The sequence below is a fragment of the Sinohyriopsis cumingii genome, chromosome 18, assembly GCF_028554795.1.
Source record: "Sinohyriopsis cumingii isolate HCF-2022 chromosome 18, ASM2855479v2, whole genome shotgun sequence".
In the NCBI taxonomy this organism is placed as follows: domain Eukaryota; kingdom Metazoa; phylum Mollusca; class Bivalvia; order Unionida; family Unionidae; genus Sinohyriopsis; species Sinohyriopsis cumingii.
This window is the reverse complement of record NC_142978.1, coordinates 97,873,115-97,890,036: the sequence shown is the minus strand read 5'-3', so window position 1 is coordinate 97,890,036 and position 16,922 is coordinate 97,873,115. Positions and strand designations below refer to the sequence as shown.

Here is a 16,922-nt window from a genome sequence, read left to right as displayed (position 1 = left end):
AATTAATTAAATTGTGCAATGTGGAATATCGTATTGGCATTTACATGTTGTCAAAATCAGTTAAATTGTGAAGTGTGGAATATCTAATTGGCATTTAGATTTTGTCAGAATAAATTAAATTGTGCAGTGTGGAATATATTATTGGCATTTAAATTTTGTCAGAATAAATTAAATTGTGCAGTGTAGAATATCTTATTGTATTTAGATTTTGACAAAATCAGTTAAATTGTGAAGTGTGGAATATCTAATTGGCATTTAAATTTGTCAGAATAAATTAAATTGTGCAGTGTGGAATATATTGTTGGTATTTAAATTTTGTCAGAATAAATTAAATTGTGCAGTGTGGAATATTTTGTTGGTATTTAAATTTTGTCAGAATAAATTAAATTATGCAGAGTAGAATATCTTATTGGTATTTAGATATCATATACACTTTTAGACAAGGAAACTATTATCTGAATACTCGATACGATTACCTTAAAATTATTATTTTAATCCCACGACCAACAGCATAAATCTAAAGCAATTTAGTCTAATAAACTCCAACAAATTTATTATTCCACAATATCTTGATTGGAAACACCTAAAGTGTAAAAAGAAAATAATTGCACACGGTAACAGTTGTTGCAAACATCAAAACGACCCCTCGTACTTCACCAAACGTCTAAAAATATAACCTTTTTCACAACTGTATAAACATATCCACATTAGCTTGGAAATATTTCGTTTTAACTTGCAAGATAGTCAGGAACTATAGTCCCCGTTTGTTTGTACCCCCTGCCAATTTCAATGACAAAAAAGTTTAATGTCATAAAAAGTGACAGAACTAAGTCGATTGAATCATTGATTTATAATTTCTAACCTGACTGGGACCAGAATGGCACTAATGCTAGCATCCCCTGCACCCTTTCATGCTTAACGGACTTTACATACTAACATGGCGCCATATTGCGTTCACTATAGGCAAGTTTATTTCCATCAAACAACATAATGACGTAGCTGATCCTGTTCGGCAACCATTACGTTCAGGGTTTGGAATTATATCCCTTTGCACACATGCATATAGAAATTAAACCGCTTGTTAACTCCACGTGAAAAGCGAATTTGTTGTCATTATTTTCTTTTGTTTGATTCGACATTGTAAATATCAGAAACAGACGACTTATGTATGTACATCTGCAGTTGTGACCCACCCATTTGCTGAAAATGGACTTGTACAGGAACTGGAAATGGATCCGAACATGTCCGTCTATTACATTGAAAAATTCCGTTAAGCATTAAACGCGCAGACGATCACGATGTTAGGGCCACTCTACTCACATTCAGGCTAGAAACTATAAATCAATGAATGAATTGACTAAGTTCATTGCACTTTTTATCATTTTAAAGGTTTCCATGATTTAAATTGGTGGGGATTATTTTATACAAAGAAACGGGTTTGTATTGTAAGACTATAATAGATAAATGAATAGTTCGTCCAGGTCAGTGTATTAGATCGCATGTGAGATATTAAGACGTGGCACACATTCTTTCGCATTAGACGTGACAGTTTTCTTATAAGAGACAGACCAGCTTACTATTTAGGGGCGGGGAGGGGACTGGATTTTGTGCTCACATTTCCGGCACTCAAAGAGCTTGAAAACATATTATTTCATGGATACAAATATATTATATCTATTATATAGCCGAACAAAATTAATTAGCTTGAGGTAAGAGAAAGATAAGGCGACTTCAAAGAAAATCTTTGGCTCCCGTACCCCGTACCCCACACAATAAAATTAAATGGTCGGTTCCATAGCGATATTAAAATAGATGCATGTAATCATTTCTTTCATGATTCAAGTATGAACATGTTCTAAAAATTAAATTTAAAGCACAAAACATAGCCTATGTCCTTGATGGGCAGATTATGGACTATAATGACATGTTTCTGCATTAAGATGGCATGTACACTGCATGCCAAACCCTATGTGGTCGTGAGCTGAATACAAAATATATTGCATAGTGACCTTTCTGTGTTGTTCATTTGTAGTCATAATAGAGATTCACACATTCCCCAGGTTTAAGGATTCTAACATGAACAGTGCTTGAGAATTAAATTTGACACACAAAATTCAACCAAAGCTAGTAAAGTGGTAATGTCGGTTAGCGACTTATTTTTCTCAAGCTGGTGTAGTATTCAACAAGATGTACATATCACGTTTCATGATTCCAGGTAAAGTATATAATATACGATACAATAGACCTATCTAGTTATGAGCTAAACACAAAATTATAAACTAAACAAGTAAAGGATGATATATAGCTCACAGTGACCTTCTTTTAACGATTCTAGCATGAACAGAGCTACATAAATAACCTTAAAACACAAAAAGTAACCAAAGTCAGTAAAGCATGAAATGATCAAATATGGATAACACAGACCTATTTTTAAGGGAATGGTTTAGAAATTGGCAAGATGTATCCCCATGACAAGTTTTTCATAGTTCCAGGTATACAGGGTACGAAAACATTAGCACGTAAAAAGGTTTTCTCTATGCTTTGTGCCACTTGTTTGTTTTGCTTTTGAATAGTGTTTCTTTCTTCGACGAAGAAATCGATTAGCTCGAAACATGAAAGTCCTTTGTCTAATCCTGCAGTATTATTTCGTTTTACGTCTAGCAATGCTTTGGTAAGTTTATATTCAGTAGTATATCACTGCATTAAACATTTTGTTCTAGATTGCAAATTTTCGAAGATAAACCGATTCCCTTGTTGATGAAAATTCTGGCGAAACCTAATGGGTGGGAGTGGAAACTATAGGGTGGGAGAGTGGAAACAATGTCCATTTTTCAAGTGTCAAGTTTCTATTCCCCGCTACATGTCTTCCAGGTGTCACCTATGGTGGTCAAGTGTGTGGCTATTTCCCAATAACATTACTTCCAGGTGTAACTTACTGTGACCAGGTGTGACTACTTTCCGATTATATAACTTCCAAGTGACACTTATTGTGGTCAAGCGTGTGACTACTCCCCAACTACATTACTTCTATGTGTCACATATTGTAATCAGGTGTGTGACTATACCCAGATTACATTACTACCTGGTGTCACATATTGTAATAAGGTGTGTGACTATACCCCGATTACATTAGTACCTGGTGTCACATATTGTAATCAGGTGTGTGACTATACCCAGATTACATTACTACCTGGTGTCACATATTGTAATCAGGTGTGTGACTATACCCCGATTACATTAGTACCTGGTGTCACATATTGTAATCAGGTGTGTGACTATACCCAGATTACATTACTACCTGGTGTCACATATTGTAATCAGGTGTGTGACTATACCCCGATTACATTAGTACCTGGTGTCACATATTGTAATCAGGTGTGTGACTATACCCCGATTACATTAGTACCTGGTGTCACATATTGTAATCAGGTGTGTGACTATACCCCGATTACATTACTACCTGGTGTCACTTATTGTGGTCAAGTGTGTGACTATTCCCCAACTACATTAGTCCAGGAAGGTGTAACTAACTGTGGCAAGGTGTGACTGCTCCCGATTATAATACTTCCGTGCGTCACTTATTGACCGGTTGTTATAGGTTAATTTGTAATTGTTGTCCACAAGTAATACATGAACGTCGTGCAGTTACATATAAATTATGCTTGATTAAAGCAGCTGCTGTTACCCTGAATCCAAAACGATAGTGCAACGCAACATTCATATGTAACTGCACGAAGTTCATGTATTACTTATGCACAACAACTATAAATTAACCTAGAACGACAAGGCAATATTCATCATACAGTAATACTTACTGGTCTCCAACGACATCTGAGTGGACTGCTGAACTATGCTTTGTTAGCTAAATCAGGCACAGGCAAAATATCTTTTTTTCTCTTCCTTTTTTGGGGCGATTATGTTTGAGCTTTATATTTCTCTTTTATTTTTTGCTTTTTAGTTTCTTGTACAACAAAACAGAATAAGTTTGATATGCATACCAAGCTGACACCAAGTTAATAGACTGTTTCAAAACGTTGCTTAATTAATGCTTCTAAAGTATTTTGATGACGAAAAATAATTTGCATACATGCTCACCCCCGTTAAGAGAAAGAGCAATCATCATTGCAATGGCCAAAGCTTTAATTTTCGTCTAGTACTTTGATATTCTATTAAGAGGTGGAGTTCTAAAATATATTCCTGATAGACGTGCTACCATGAAGAAGAAAATTAAATCGCATTTGGCAGAAAATCTAACATTTTAATTGTTTTCTTCCTTAAAATAATGGAATTGATATCAGGCCCAAATTGTTATTTTAATTCAAACATTCTCCATCATGTAACAGTTAAGTTATTCAATACTGAACCCGGTGGTCTACCTTGTCAACAACTGAATGCGGTTTATTATCCCCCTGCCCAAAGAAATTGACAAGTCTTCACCCCGTTTGCATCCATCCATTCATCTCCATTAAGCTTTGGATTCTTATGCATAACTGAAGAAACATTTAAAGACGTATCTTCCTAACTCGGTAAATATGCATATATTACGTTGTTGAGACATAGATGATATTTGGCATGCATTATTGCATACATACGTAGCTGACAATCAAACAATTTATAGTAATGACAGTAATTTTTAATTTGTGCACAATTGTTTTACTTTTGGGATTTTTTTACAATTACTATATTAGAGAAATTAAACGAAAACTACTCCACATTTATTTATCTTTTTGTTTAGTATTAAATACCACATCAAAATGTGAACGATTATACTTTGTGACTGTAGTGGAGGAAGAGCACCTTGCCAAGTTCCAACACAGCAGCTGTCTTAAGAGTATCTTCCCAGGCTTATACCTTTTGACTTTGTGCTTGCAAATTTGACATACTTCTACTAGCCAGCTTGCCTCTCCAGTCAATTTACTTCTACCAACAGACTACCAAATTTGACACTGCAGACAATATACTTCTACCAGCAAACTACCCAGTTTGACACTGCAGACAATATACTTCTACTCTCCTAAGAGACTATCCAGGTTGACACTGCAGACAATAAACTTGTATCAACAGCCTACCCAGTTTGACACTGCATACAATAAACTTTTACCAACAGACTACTTATTCTGACACTGCAGACAATATAATTCTACCTGCAAATTACCTAGTTTGACACTGCATACAACTTACTTCTACCAACAGAATACCTAGTTTGACACTGCTAACAATATACTTCTACCTACGGATTAGGCAGGTTGACACTGCAAACAATATAACACTGGTCAACAGTGAAATCATTACTGACTTGAAAAGGCCCTAATCTGTAGTATTTTGGTGTGCCGAACACGAATATAACCGTGAAAAATTTGTATTGGCTCTCGTTTTGAAGATATTCATATACCTCATTTTCTATGTTTCACTGTGTAAATTTCTCCAGTAGGACTGCAGCAACATCCGGAATAATGATGTAACATTGCATGATACCATCATGCTCACATCATCCACAGTTGATTGCATCATTTTCTGATGCAATGCAATACTAATGCCATGCGGCTGCTGAAGTAAGTTGACGTCAGCAGTGTACTATACATGTGTAGGCCTATTATACTAATGCCAGGCGGCTGCTGAAGCTGACGTAAGCAGTGTACTATATAAAGCCCAATCAGATAGGTTCAGCATTTAAAATATTTTAGATGTTGTGCGAGACAGTTCAAGCTACTGTTACATAAAACTTATTATTTTATCCATTTACGTACAATAAAGAACAGTAATGCCTCGAAAGTGTGTTAATACCGCGGACAATTTTTGCTATATTTGTGGGGAAGTGACATTTGCCAACCAGAAGAAAAGTATCAATTCTCAAGTGAAGAAGGCATATCATCTTTACTTCGGATGCAAGGTTGGTGACCAAGACAAGCCTTGGGCTCCGCATATATGCTGTGCTACATGTACAACACAGCTTTCACAGTGGTTGAATTGCAAAAGGTCATCAATGCCGTTTGCAGTCCCAATGGTGTGGAGAGAGCCAAGCAACCACCTAAATGACTGTTACTTCTGCTTGGTTCCTCCTCTTTCCGGCGGAATAACGAAGCGAAAGAAGTCGAGAATAGTCTACCCAAACATTCCGTCTGCATTGAGACCAGTTCCACATGGTGATGGACTTCCTATTCCAGAACCTCCAGCAGAATATTCTCTTGATTCATCTGACGAAGACAAAGGTGAGTCGACCTGTTCTTCTCCTGGTCCATCAGCATGCAGTGATCCAGATTTTCACTGTGGTGCATCATCAACCCCACACAGAATAACACAGGAAGAACTAAATGACCTGATTCGTGATTTGGACTTATCAAAGAACAAGGCAGAATTGCTAGGATCAAGGCTCCAACAATGGAATCTTCTAGAAGAAGATGTCACAATTACTGCATATCGAAAGCGCCACCAGCAATTGGAGCCTTTCTTCAGAAAGGAAAGTAATCTGATATTCTGTTCCGATATTGAGGGCCTCATGAATGCTTTAAAAATCACTCATGACCCACAAGAATGGAGACTATTTGTGGACTCTTCGAAACTGAGTCTCAAGGCTGTGCTTTTGCACAATGGAAACATTCTTCCATCTATTCCAGTAGCGTATGCTGTCCACATGAAAGAGACATACGATAACTTAAGGCAGCTACTGAATTCCATTGAGTATAACAAGTACAGCTGGCACCTCTGTGGTGATTTGAAGGTAGTTGCCCTTTTAATGGGACTGCAGCAAGGATATACAAAATACATGTGTTTCTTATGCGAGTGGGATAGCCGAGCAAGGGAAATGCACTACATGAGGAAGGAATGGACTCACAGGCAGAATGTAGCCATTGGAGAGAAGAATATCCAACACCCAGCTCTGGTTGAGGCTCAGAAAATCTTGCTACCACCCCTTCACATCAAACTAGGTTTGATGAAGAACTTCGTGAAAGCCATTGACCGGACTTTGCCAGCATTCCGATACCTGCATGAAAAATTCCCTCGACTCAGCGAAGCAAAGATTAAAGAGGGAGTTTTTGTGGGTCCTCAGATTCGAGAGCTTTTCAAAGATGACCGGTTCAACAACTTGCTGGAAGGTGACGCGAAACAAGCATGGAATGCTTTTCGCCTAGTTTCTACAAACTTCCTCGGAAATGTTAGGGCAGAAAACTATAAGGAACTAGTAGAAGACATGTTGATGAAGTATAAGAAACTTGGCTGCAATATGTCTCTAAAGATTCACTTCCTTCATTCCCATTTGGATTTCTTTCCTAGCAACTGTGGTATTGTTAGTGATGAACACGGCGAACGTTTTCATCAAGATATCGCAACAATGGAACAAAGATACCAGGGAAAATGGTCCACTACAATGCTGGCTGACTACTGCTGGACACTCCTCAGAGATGCTCCCGAACAGCTGTACAAGAGACAGGCGAAGAAATCTAAGATGTAGTCAATGACTTGATTTTTTATAGGTAGGCTATTACAGTTGACCTTTTACTATTGGAATGCATTTCGTTATGTAAACATTAATTTCTTGCAGATTACAAAAAAACTAGAGCCAATTTTGCAATTTGACTGTCATATTCGTGTTCAGCACATAAAAATTGATAAGAATTGACTAATTTTATTTCAGTAACATGACTTTTGTAAAAATTTGTTGTCCAGTGTAATTCTACCAGCAAACTACCTAGTTTGACACTGCAGATAATATACTCCTACCAAGAAACCTACCCAGTTTGACACTGCAGACAAACTATTTCTTCCAACAGTATAACCAGTTTGAAACTGCGGACGATATACTTCTTTCAACAGACTACCTAGTTTGACACTGCAGACAATATAATTCTGCCATCGGATTACGCAGGTTGATACTGCAGACAATATAATTCTACCAGCAAACTACCTAGTTTGACACTGCAGATAATATACTTCTACCAAGAAAACTACCCAGTTTGACACTGCAGACAATATATTTCTTTCAACAGTATACCCAGTTTGACACTGCAGACGATACACTTCTTTCAACAGACTACCTAGTTTGACATTGTAATAATATACTTCTACCAGCAAACTACCCAGTTTGACACTCCAGACAATATACTTCTACTTATAAACTATTCAGTTCGACACTGCAGACAATATACTTCTTCCAACAGACTACCCAGTTTGTCACTGCAGACAATATACTTCTTCCAACAGACTACCCAGCTTGTCACTGCAGACAATATACTTCTTCCAACAGACATCTCAGTTTGACACTGCAGACAATATACTTCTTCCAACAGACATCTCAGTTTGACATTGCGGACAATATACTTCTTCCAACAGACAACTCAGTTTGACACTGCAGACAATATACTTCTGTTTTTTGTGCATCATTAAATGATTTGATTTTATGACAGCATAGCAATTTCAAAATTGTGAAAAGTTTTCGCTGATTTTGGAATGTGACCCTTTGTTTGCAGCCGACATGCAAGCCTTACAAAAAGAGCGTAAAATGGAGGGTTCTGGATTAGTGCATACCTATTAACTCTTATTACATCTACTCTTGCTATAGCTTCGCTGCTAGCTGCTTTAGCACTGTGCGGCTTGCATGTCTACTTTTCAACAGCTGCTTTGGTACTCTGGAGAATGCATGTCTACTTTTCAACAGTTGCTTTGTTACTCTGCTACTTGCATGTCTACTTTTCAACAGCTGCTTTGGCACTCTGCGGCTTGCATGTCTACTTTTCCACAGCTGCTTTGTAGCTGTGCGGCTTGCATGTCTACTTTGCAACAGCTGCTTTGTCACTCTCTGCGGCTTGCATGTCTACTTTGCAACAGCTGCTTTGTCACTCTCTGCGGCTTGCATATCTACTTTTCAACTCTTGTTGCATCTACTCTTGCTGTAGCTTCTCTGCTCGCTGCTTTGTCACTCTGCGGCTTGCATGTATACTTTTCAACAGCTGCTTTGGCATTCTGCGGCTTGCATGTCTACTTTTCCACAGCTGCTTTGTAGCTGTGCGGCTTGCATGTCTACTTTGCAACAGCTGCTTTGTCACTCTCTGCGGTTTGCATGTCTACTTTGCAACAGCTGCTTTGTCACTCTGCGGCTTGCATGTCTACTTTTCAACAGCTGCTTTGTCACTCTGCGGCTTGCATGTATACTTTTCAACAGCTGCTTTGGCATTCTGCGGCTTGCATGTCTACTTTTCGACAGCTGCTTTGTCACTTTGCGGCTTACATGTCTACTTTTCAACAGTTGCTTTGTCACTCTGCGGCTTGGATGTCTACTTTTCAACAGTTGCTTTGTCACTTTAAGGCTTGCATGTCTGCTTTTCAACAGCTGATCTAAATACAAACATTATACAAACAGCATGAAATGGAGAGTTCTGGATCAGTGCATAGCTATTAACTCTTTTTGCATCTACTCATGCTGTAGCTTCGCTGCTCGCTGCTTTGTCACTCTGCGGCTTGCATGTCTACTTTTCCACAGCTGCTTTGTGACTCTGCGGCTTGCATGTCTACTTTTCAACAGCTGCTTTGTCACTCTGCGGCTTGGATGTCTACTTTTTAACAGCTGCTTTTGCACTGAACTCCCCATCTGCATACTGCATAACTTAATGGAGGAAAAATGCAAGTCAAAATGGCTGGGAAAACATTATTTAAACTATGATATGAAGAGGAAAAAAAGTGAACGATGGATTTGCCATCAGTTGCACTACTATTGTATTAATTACATTAATTATTATTGTATTAGTTACAATACTATTAATTACCTTATTCTTATATTATTCATGCCATTTTGTATTAATTAATTTTTTTTATTAGTTGCAACATTACTATTGTATCAGGTTCATTTCTTATTTTTATTACATACCTTGTTAGTGTATTAGTTGTACTGGCATTATTTTACTTACATTATTATTGTATTAGTTACATTGTTAACATTATTATTGTATTAGTTGTACTGGCATTATTTTACTTATTGTATTAGTTACATTGTTAACATTATTATTGTATTAGTTGTACTGGCATTATTTTACTTACATTATTATTGTATTAGTTACATTGTTAACATTATTATTGTATTAGTTGTACTGGCATTATTTTACTTATTGTATTAGTTACATTGTTAACATTATTATTGTATTAGTTACATTATTATTGTAATAGTTATACTGTTATTGTATTACTTACATTATTATTGTAATAGTTATACTGTTATTGTATTACTACATTAGTATTGTATTAGTTACATTACTGTTTTATTAGGTTCATTTTTATTGTAATAGTTACATTATTATTACTGTATTAATTTCATTGTTTTTGTATTAGTTGTACTGTTATTGTATTAGTTACAATATTATTGTATTAGTTACATTATTATTGTAATAGTTACATTATTGTTGTATTAATTTTATTGTTATTGTATTAGCTACACTTTATTGTATTATATCATTAGCTAGTTGAGTGTTGCACCTTTTATTCGGTCGTGATTAACAACAGCAAGTAGAAATTTAATTTAATGTGCAAGCTTAAACGTATGAAAGTAGACAGCTGTAGACAAATATGGAACAAGGTAAAAAGACCGTAAATAGCCCGTTTAATAAATGGACAACGACGAATTAATTAATCACTGGAAACTTATTGATTGCCTCCTGAAATTCTCCATAGAGATAAACAAAATAACATGTATATATACATTCTAACACTGATCTGTTCGCTTCAAGAAATTGATGTGTGTATTTTACTCGGACGCTGTGATGCCTATCTCCAGTCGCTTTTGTAAATCAAATGGCTTTTATGGATCGATTACAAATATAATATTATATCAAATACCGTAATTTTGATGAAATTTACAAATGTGTCAGGTGGAGTCAAGACAATACACTGCACAATCGTAATTATTAATGAATTAAATTCGTACATTAATAGATTGAAATTAGAAATACAATAAAAACATGAAACGTTGTAGGGAGAGATAAAGGGAAGAAAGACAATAGAAAAGATATGTAACAGGATGGAACACAAAATGTAACTAAATGTCAGGGAATCGAACCCGTTCGTTTGCATCACAACCGGGTGTACATACCACTAGACAAAATAAGATCCGTTACAGCTAGACTGGTTAGTAAGTGGCCTCATATACCTAGACCGGTACAGCTAGACTGCTTAGCAAGTGGCCTCATATACCTAGACCGGTACAGCTAGACTGGTTAGTAAGTGGCCCCATATACCTAGACCGGTACAGCTAGACTGGTTAGTAAGTGGCCTCATATACCTAGACCGGTACAGGTAGGAGAAAAGTTGCTACAGCATTTCAGGGATGTAATACGTACTGGTATAATTTGTTAGCATTCAGTTTTTCTCAAGACTCTAAATTCTACGTATCCCTTGTAGAGTGTGGACAAGACGGACACTGCCTAGGCATGACTTTAAATTCTACGCATCCCTTGTAGAGTGTGGACAATACGGACACTGCATAGGCATGACTTTAAATTCCACGTATCCCTTGTAGAGTGTGGACAAGACGGACACTGCCTAGGCATGACTTTAAATTCTACGCATCCCTTGTAGAGTGTGGGCAATACGGACACTGCATAGGCATGACTCCAAATTCCATGTATCCCTTGCAGAGTGTGGACAAGACGGACACTGCCTAGGCATGACTTTAAATTCTACGCATCCCTTGTAGAGTGTGGGCAATACGGACACTGCATAGGCATGACTCCAAATTCCACGTATCCCTTGTAGAGTGTGGGCAATACGGAAACTACCTAGGCATGACTCCAAATTCCATGTATCCCTTGCAGAGTGTGGGCAATACGGACACTGCGATTCCACGTATCCCTTGTAGAGTGTGGACAATACGGAAACTACCTAGGCATGACTCCAAATTCCATGTATCCCTTGCAGAGTGTGGGCAATACGGACACTGCATAGGCATGACTCCAAATTCCACGTATCCCTTGTAGAGTGTGGGCAATACGGAAACTACCTAGGCATGACTCCAAATTCCATGTATCCCTTGTAGAGTGTGGACAATACGGACACTGCATAGGCATGACTTTAAATTCCACGTATCCCTTGTAGAGTGTGGGCAATACGGAAACTACCTAGGCATGACTCCAAATTCCATGTATCCCTTGTAGAGTGTGGGCAATACGGACACTGCATAGGCATGACTCCAAATTCCACGTATCCCTTGTAGAGTGTGGGCAATACGGAAACTACCTAGGCATGACTCTAAATTCCATGTATCCCTTGCAGAGTGTGGGCAATACGGACACTGCGTAGGCATGACTCTAAATTCAACTTATACCTTGTAGAGTGTGGGCAATACGGACACTGCGTAGGCATGACTCCAAATTCCATGTATCCCTTGTAGAGTGTGGGCAATACGGAAACTACCTAGGCATGACTCCAAATTCCATGTATCCCTTGCAGAGTGTGGGCAATACGGACACTGCGTAGGCATGACTCTAAATTCAACTTATACCTTGTAGAGTGTGGGCAATACGGAAACTACCTAGGCATGACTCCAAATTCCATGTATCCCTTGCAGAGTGTGGGCAATACGGACACTGCGTAGGCATGACTCCAAATTCCATGTATCCCTTGCAGAGTGTGGGCAATACGGACACTGCGTAGGCATGACTCCAAATTCCATGTATCCCTTGTAGAGTGTGGGCAATACGGAAACTAGCTAGGCATGACTCCAAATTCCATGTATCCCTTGCAGAGTGTGGGCAATACGAACACTGCGTAGGCATGACTCTAAATTCAACTTATACCTTGTAGAGTGTGGGCAATACGGAAACTACCTAGGCATGACTCCAAATTCCATGTATCCCTTACAGAGTGTGGGCAATACGGACACTGCGTAGGCATGACTCTAAATTCAACTTATACCTTGTAGAGTGTGGGCAATACGAACACTGCCTAGGTATGACTAAATTCCCCATATCCCTTGTAGAGTGTTGGCAATACGGACACTGCCTTGGCAAGATTCTAAATTTCATGTATCCCTTGTAAAGTGTTGGCAATACGGACACTGCCTAGGCATGACACTAAATTCCACGTATCCCTTATAGAGTGTGGCCAATACGGACAATGCCTAGGCATGATTCTAAATTCCCCCATATCCCTTGTAGAGTGCTGGCAAGACGGACACTGCCTTGGCAAGACTCTAAATTTCATGTATCCCTTGTAGAGTGTTGGCAATACGGACACTGCCTTGGCAAGACTGTAAATTTCATGTATCCCTTGTAAAGTGTTGTCAATACGGACACTGCCTAGGCATGATCACTATATGAACGGGTAAAAAGTGAGTCAACTACGTAGTTACTAAAAAGTAACAAGATAAATCTCACTAGATACTAACTTTCTTGCTAAAAAAAATAGAAATAGGTTAATTTGAAATTCACTATTAGGATGGAACTTTCTGAATGGCGGTAATCGTGAAAATACACCTTTTGAGTAGAAAATATTACTGCACTATATCATACATTACATACAATTGCCCTTCAAAAATCTCTCTCTCTCTCTCTCTCTCTCTCTCTCTCTCAAATTCTGTCTGCCTGAAGAAAAAAAGAAGGAACCAAGGAACCATGCCCAATTGAATGATGACCTAATATAAGTCGAACATAATTTTGTTCATTAATATTTGCAAATAGAAGTTCCGCCAGCCAAAACGCTGGGCCGTAAGTAAAACTGATCGTCCTACACGTATGTCCATTTTACAATTATCTTAGCGATTGAAACAATCCATTGATTCGATTGACTGTAACTTCATTTGTTATTAAAATTACACACTGTTAAAAGAAAACAACTGGGACAATCAAAATGTTTTGTTCTGGATCCCATGGCCAGAAAATTTAAAGGTATATAATTGACGATACAGCTTCCTAAGAAAGTTACTTGCATTTGTCTTTAGAGGCACGCCAACACTGTAAAGGCTTTATAGTGCCTAGGCAATTGGAGTAAAGTACCATGCCAAATGACATAACACAGCACCTGGCCTGGGTTAATCTGGACAGGCTTCATATTTGCATCCTCATGATCGCCAGATTCATGCACGCTATTTACTGAGCCACCATAAGTCCCTAATGTGACTTTGTTAAGAGCAAAATTTATATGTGTTAGTAAAATAATCACTGTGCAATTGTATGTGTGTACGTGTATATGTATTGTCTGTGCTTGTTTTTGGAGATTTTAAATGATCTAAGGGGTAACTTTGTTGATAGCAGGCCTTCAGAGAATAATGTATTCACTGAATTGTTTCTATTATTATTATTATTGTCATTATTATTATTATTATTATTATTATTATTATTATTTTTATTAAACAATGACCCAGCTTCTGAAATGACCGAGTTCTAGATTTTGACTGTATAGTCTCGTATACGCATGTCATTAAGCCTTGTGTCATTCTAGTCATTCTAGATAAGATTGGCACAGCACACTTCCACCGCATAGTCATATCAGCCGGAGGAAAAAACAGGCAGTATTTTATGTGGGACGAAGTGAAGGTAAGACATAGTAAGGAAAGGAATATCCATAGTAAGTATTATCTTTTGTCCATAGTATACACGCTGACGTTGACAAGTTGCCCGTATTATTCCATGTTGTATAACTAGTGTTATAATACCTAATTGCTCACCTACCTAACAAATTAAGGTTATATCACAGGGGCTCGTATCGTTGCTTACAATTTACCTGTCATACATGTACTATATAATAACTACAAGGGAGGATACTTTTCTCCTTTCTCGCGTGACCTATTTAAGAATAAACGCTGATATTTCAAGCTGCATTTTGAGTAACATGATAAATTTGGTATCGATGTTTAGGCCAGGCATAGGACTTGGTATGCGTATTCGAAGTTTGGTTTATTATTATACCTTTAAGAAATACCAGACCATTTTCCCACGCTGCTGCTCGACATGGCTATATATATGAAACCCCGCTAAATGGAATTCTGTTCTTTCAATGGTTAAAAGAAAATGACGTCCTGTATTTATTTATAACTTATTTTCAGTTGACCAATGAGAAGGCAGTATTCCATTCAGTGCGTTGTTTTTGCATATCAAAAAGCGGGCTGGATCATGACCATGTCAAGCAGGAGCGTGGAAAAATGGTATGGCATTCTTTAAAGGTCTGATAGCAAGCCAAACTTTGGATAAGCATACAAAATCGAATACCTGAACTAAACATCGATGCAAACTTTATTACACTACGCGAAATGTAGCTTGAATTATCAACGTTTATTCTTAAAAGGTGGCACGAAAAAGGACAGAAGTGTCCTTCCTTGTAGTTATTAAATAGTGCACATATGACTGGTAAATTGTAAGCAACGATACGAGCCCCTGTGGGTTAATCATACTTGTGTACTACAAAGGCTTTAGTTGCATGGAAGCTCACCTGAATTTAACTCTATTTATTTTTGTTATATAAACACGTACACGTGCGCACTCTAACACACGCAATCACACACTCACACACACACACAAACACACACACACACAAACACACACACACACACACACACGGGGGATAAAGCAGCGGTAAGGTGTCGATATAACCTTGCCAGTGCAATCAAAGTTGCCCTTAAAATACTAAGCTATCAACGATTTGTGACTATGAACTTGCTAGTTTTTTTTTTTAAAACAGAGACCCACGCACGTCACATCGCTAAACTACACCAAACCCAAATGCAAAGTGATTCATAACAAAGCCTCAAGACAAGTCTACGTATATATAAATCACCCATATTGTATTAATAATTTCCTTAAAAAGCGCAATAATGGTTGCTCGATATTACACATCTGCACACTTGCACGGACAGTACCATATCGTTTTGGTTATGTTCTTTGAAACAATGACCAGACAAGAAGCTAAATACAACAGATGCAAAGAAACCTGATGTTTTGTACGAGTTATAATTTGTTACTCACAGCAAATGACAGACAAAGACAAGATGCAAGGAACCCCCGATTGGAGTGTCATCAGAGATGGAGCGGGAAGAGAAATCCGGGTATTAAATATAGGAAAACGCCATCTGTCGGATGTAAACATAAAACTTTTTATTCCGGATGGAGACGTACTTGCGCGCAGGGAACGTGTCCTGAATATGACTATAAACGAAAATGATGTGGTACTACTCACGTATCCTAAATCAGGCAAGTAAGCTTATCATATATTCTATGTTTTTTGAAGGCTTCTATACTGGAATATACAACATAGACATACATAAATGCATACATACATACATACATACATACATACATACATACATACGTACATACATACATACATACATACTTTTAAAAAAGCAAATATCTATTCAACCTAAGACAAACACCGGTTGATTTTCTTCTTTTTTTAAACTCAGGCACCCACTGGCTATGGGAAATAATTACCATGTTGCTTTCTGGGAAAGCAGAGCACGTCCCATGGAAGCCAGACAGAGATTTTCTAGACAGGCAAGGTGATAAAATAGAGAAGAACCCATCCCCAAAAGTAATCATCACCCATTATAACATAGGTGATCTTCCCAGGGACGTGTTCAAGAAGAAAGTTAAGATAGTCTACGTGTCCAGGAATCCAAAATCAGTGGCTGTGTCCATGTACCTTCATCTCAAAACTGGAGGATATTACGGCGAGAATTTTCCTGCATCATTTTCTGAATTTGTACCGTTATTCATAGACGAGAAGAATTGTAAGTAAAATTATTTTCTTTTTTAATATTAAATGGCGTTATGTATGGTAGGGTTGAATCAATGTGAACTGGCGGTTTTCACAGTTGCCTGATAATTGTGATAGGTCAATAACTGGACCCTCCACCACCACGCACCACCAATCGCCGGAACTATGTTCATTAGTATGGTGATATCAATCTGAACTTGATATTTACGACTTGATATTCGAAACGAATTCTC

General features: G+C 37.8%; 1 protein-coding gene across 1 annotated transcript in view; it reads left to right on the top strand.

The window, feature by feature from the left end:
* The window catches only part of LOC149777560 (sulfotransferase 1B1-like), a 64,347-nt gene that overhangs the window by 24,218 nt on the left and 23,207 nt on the right, over positions 1 to 16,922 (top strand). Inside the window, exons 5-7 of the mRNA XM_089941403.1 lie at positions 14,419 to 14,513; positions 15,941 to 16,163; positions 16,376 to 16,702. Of these exons, the coding sequence (XP_089797529.1) occupies positions 14,419 to 14,513; positions 15,941 to 16,163; positions 16,376 to 16,702 (645 nt within the window). The remainder of the gene's footprint in view (positions 1 to 14,418; positions 14,514 to 15,940; positions 16,164 to 16,375; positions 16,703 to 16,922) is intronic.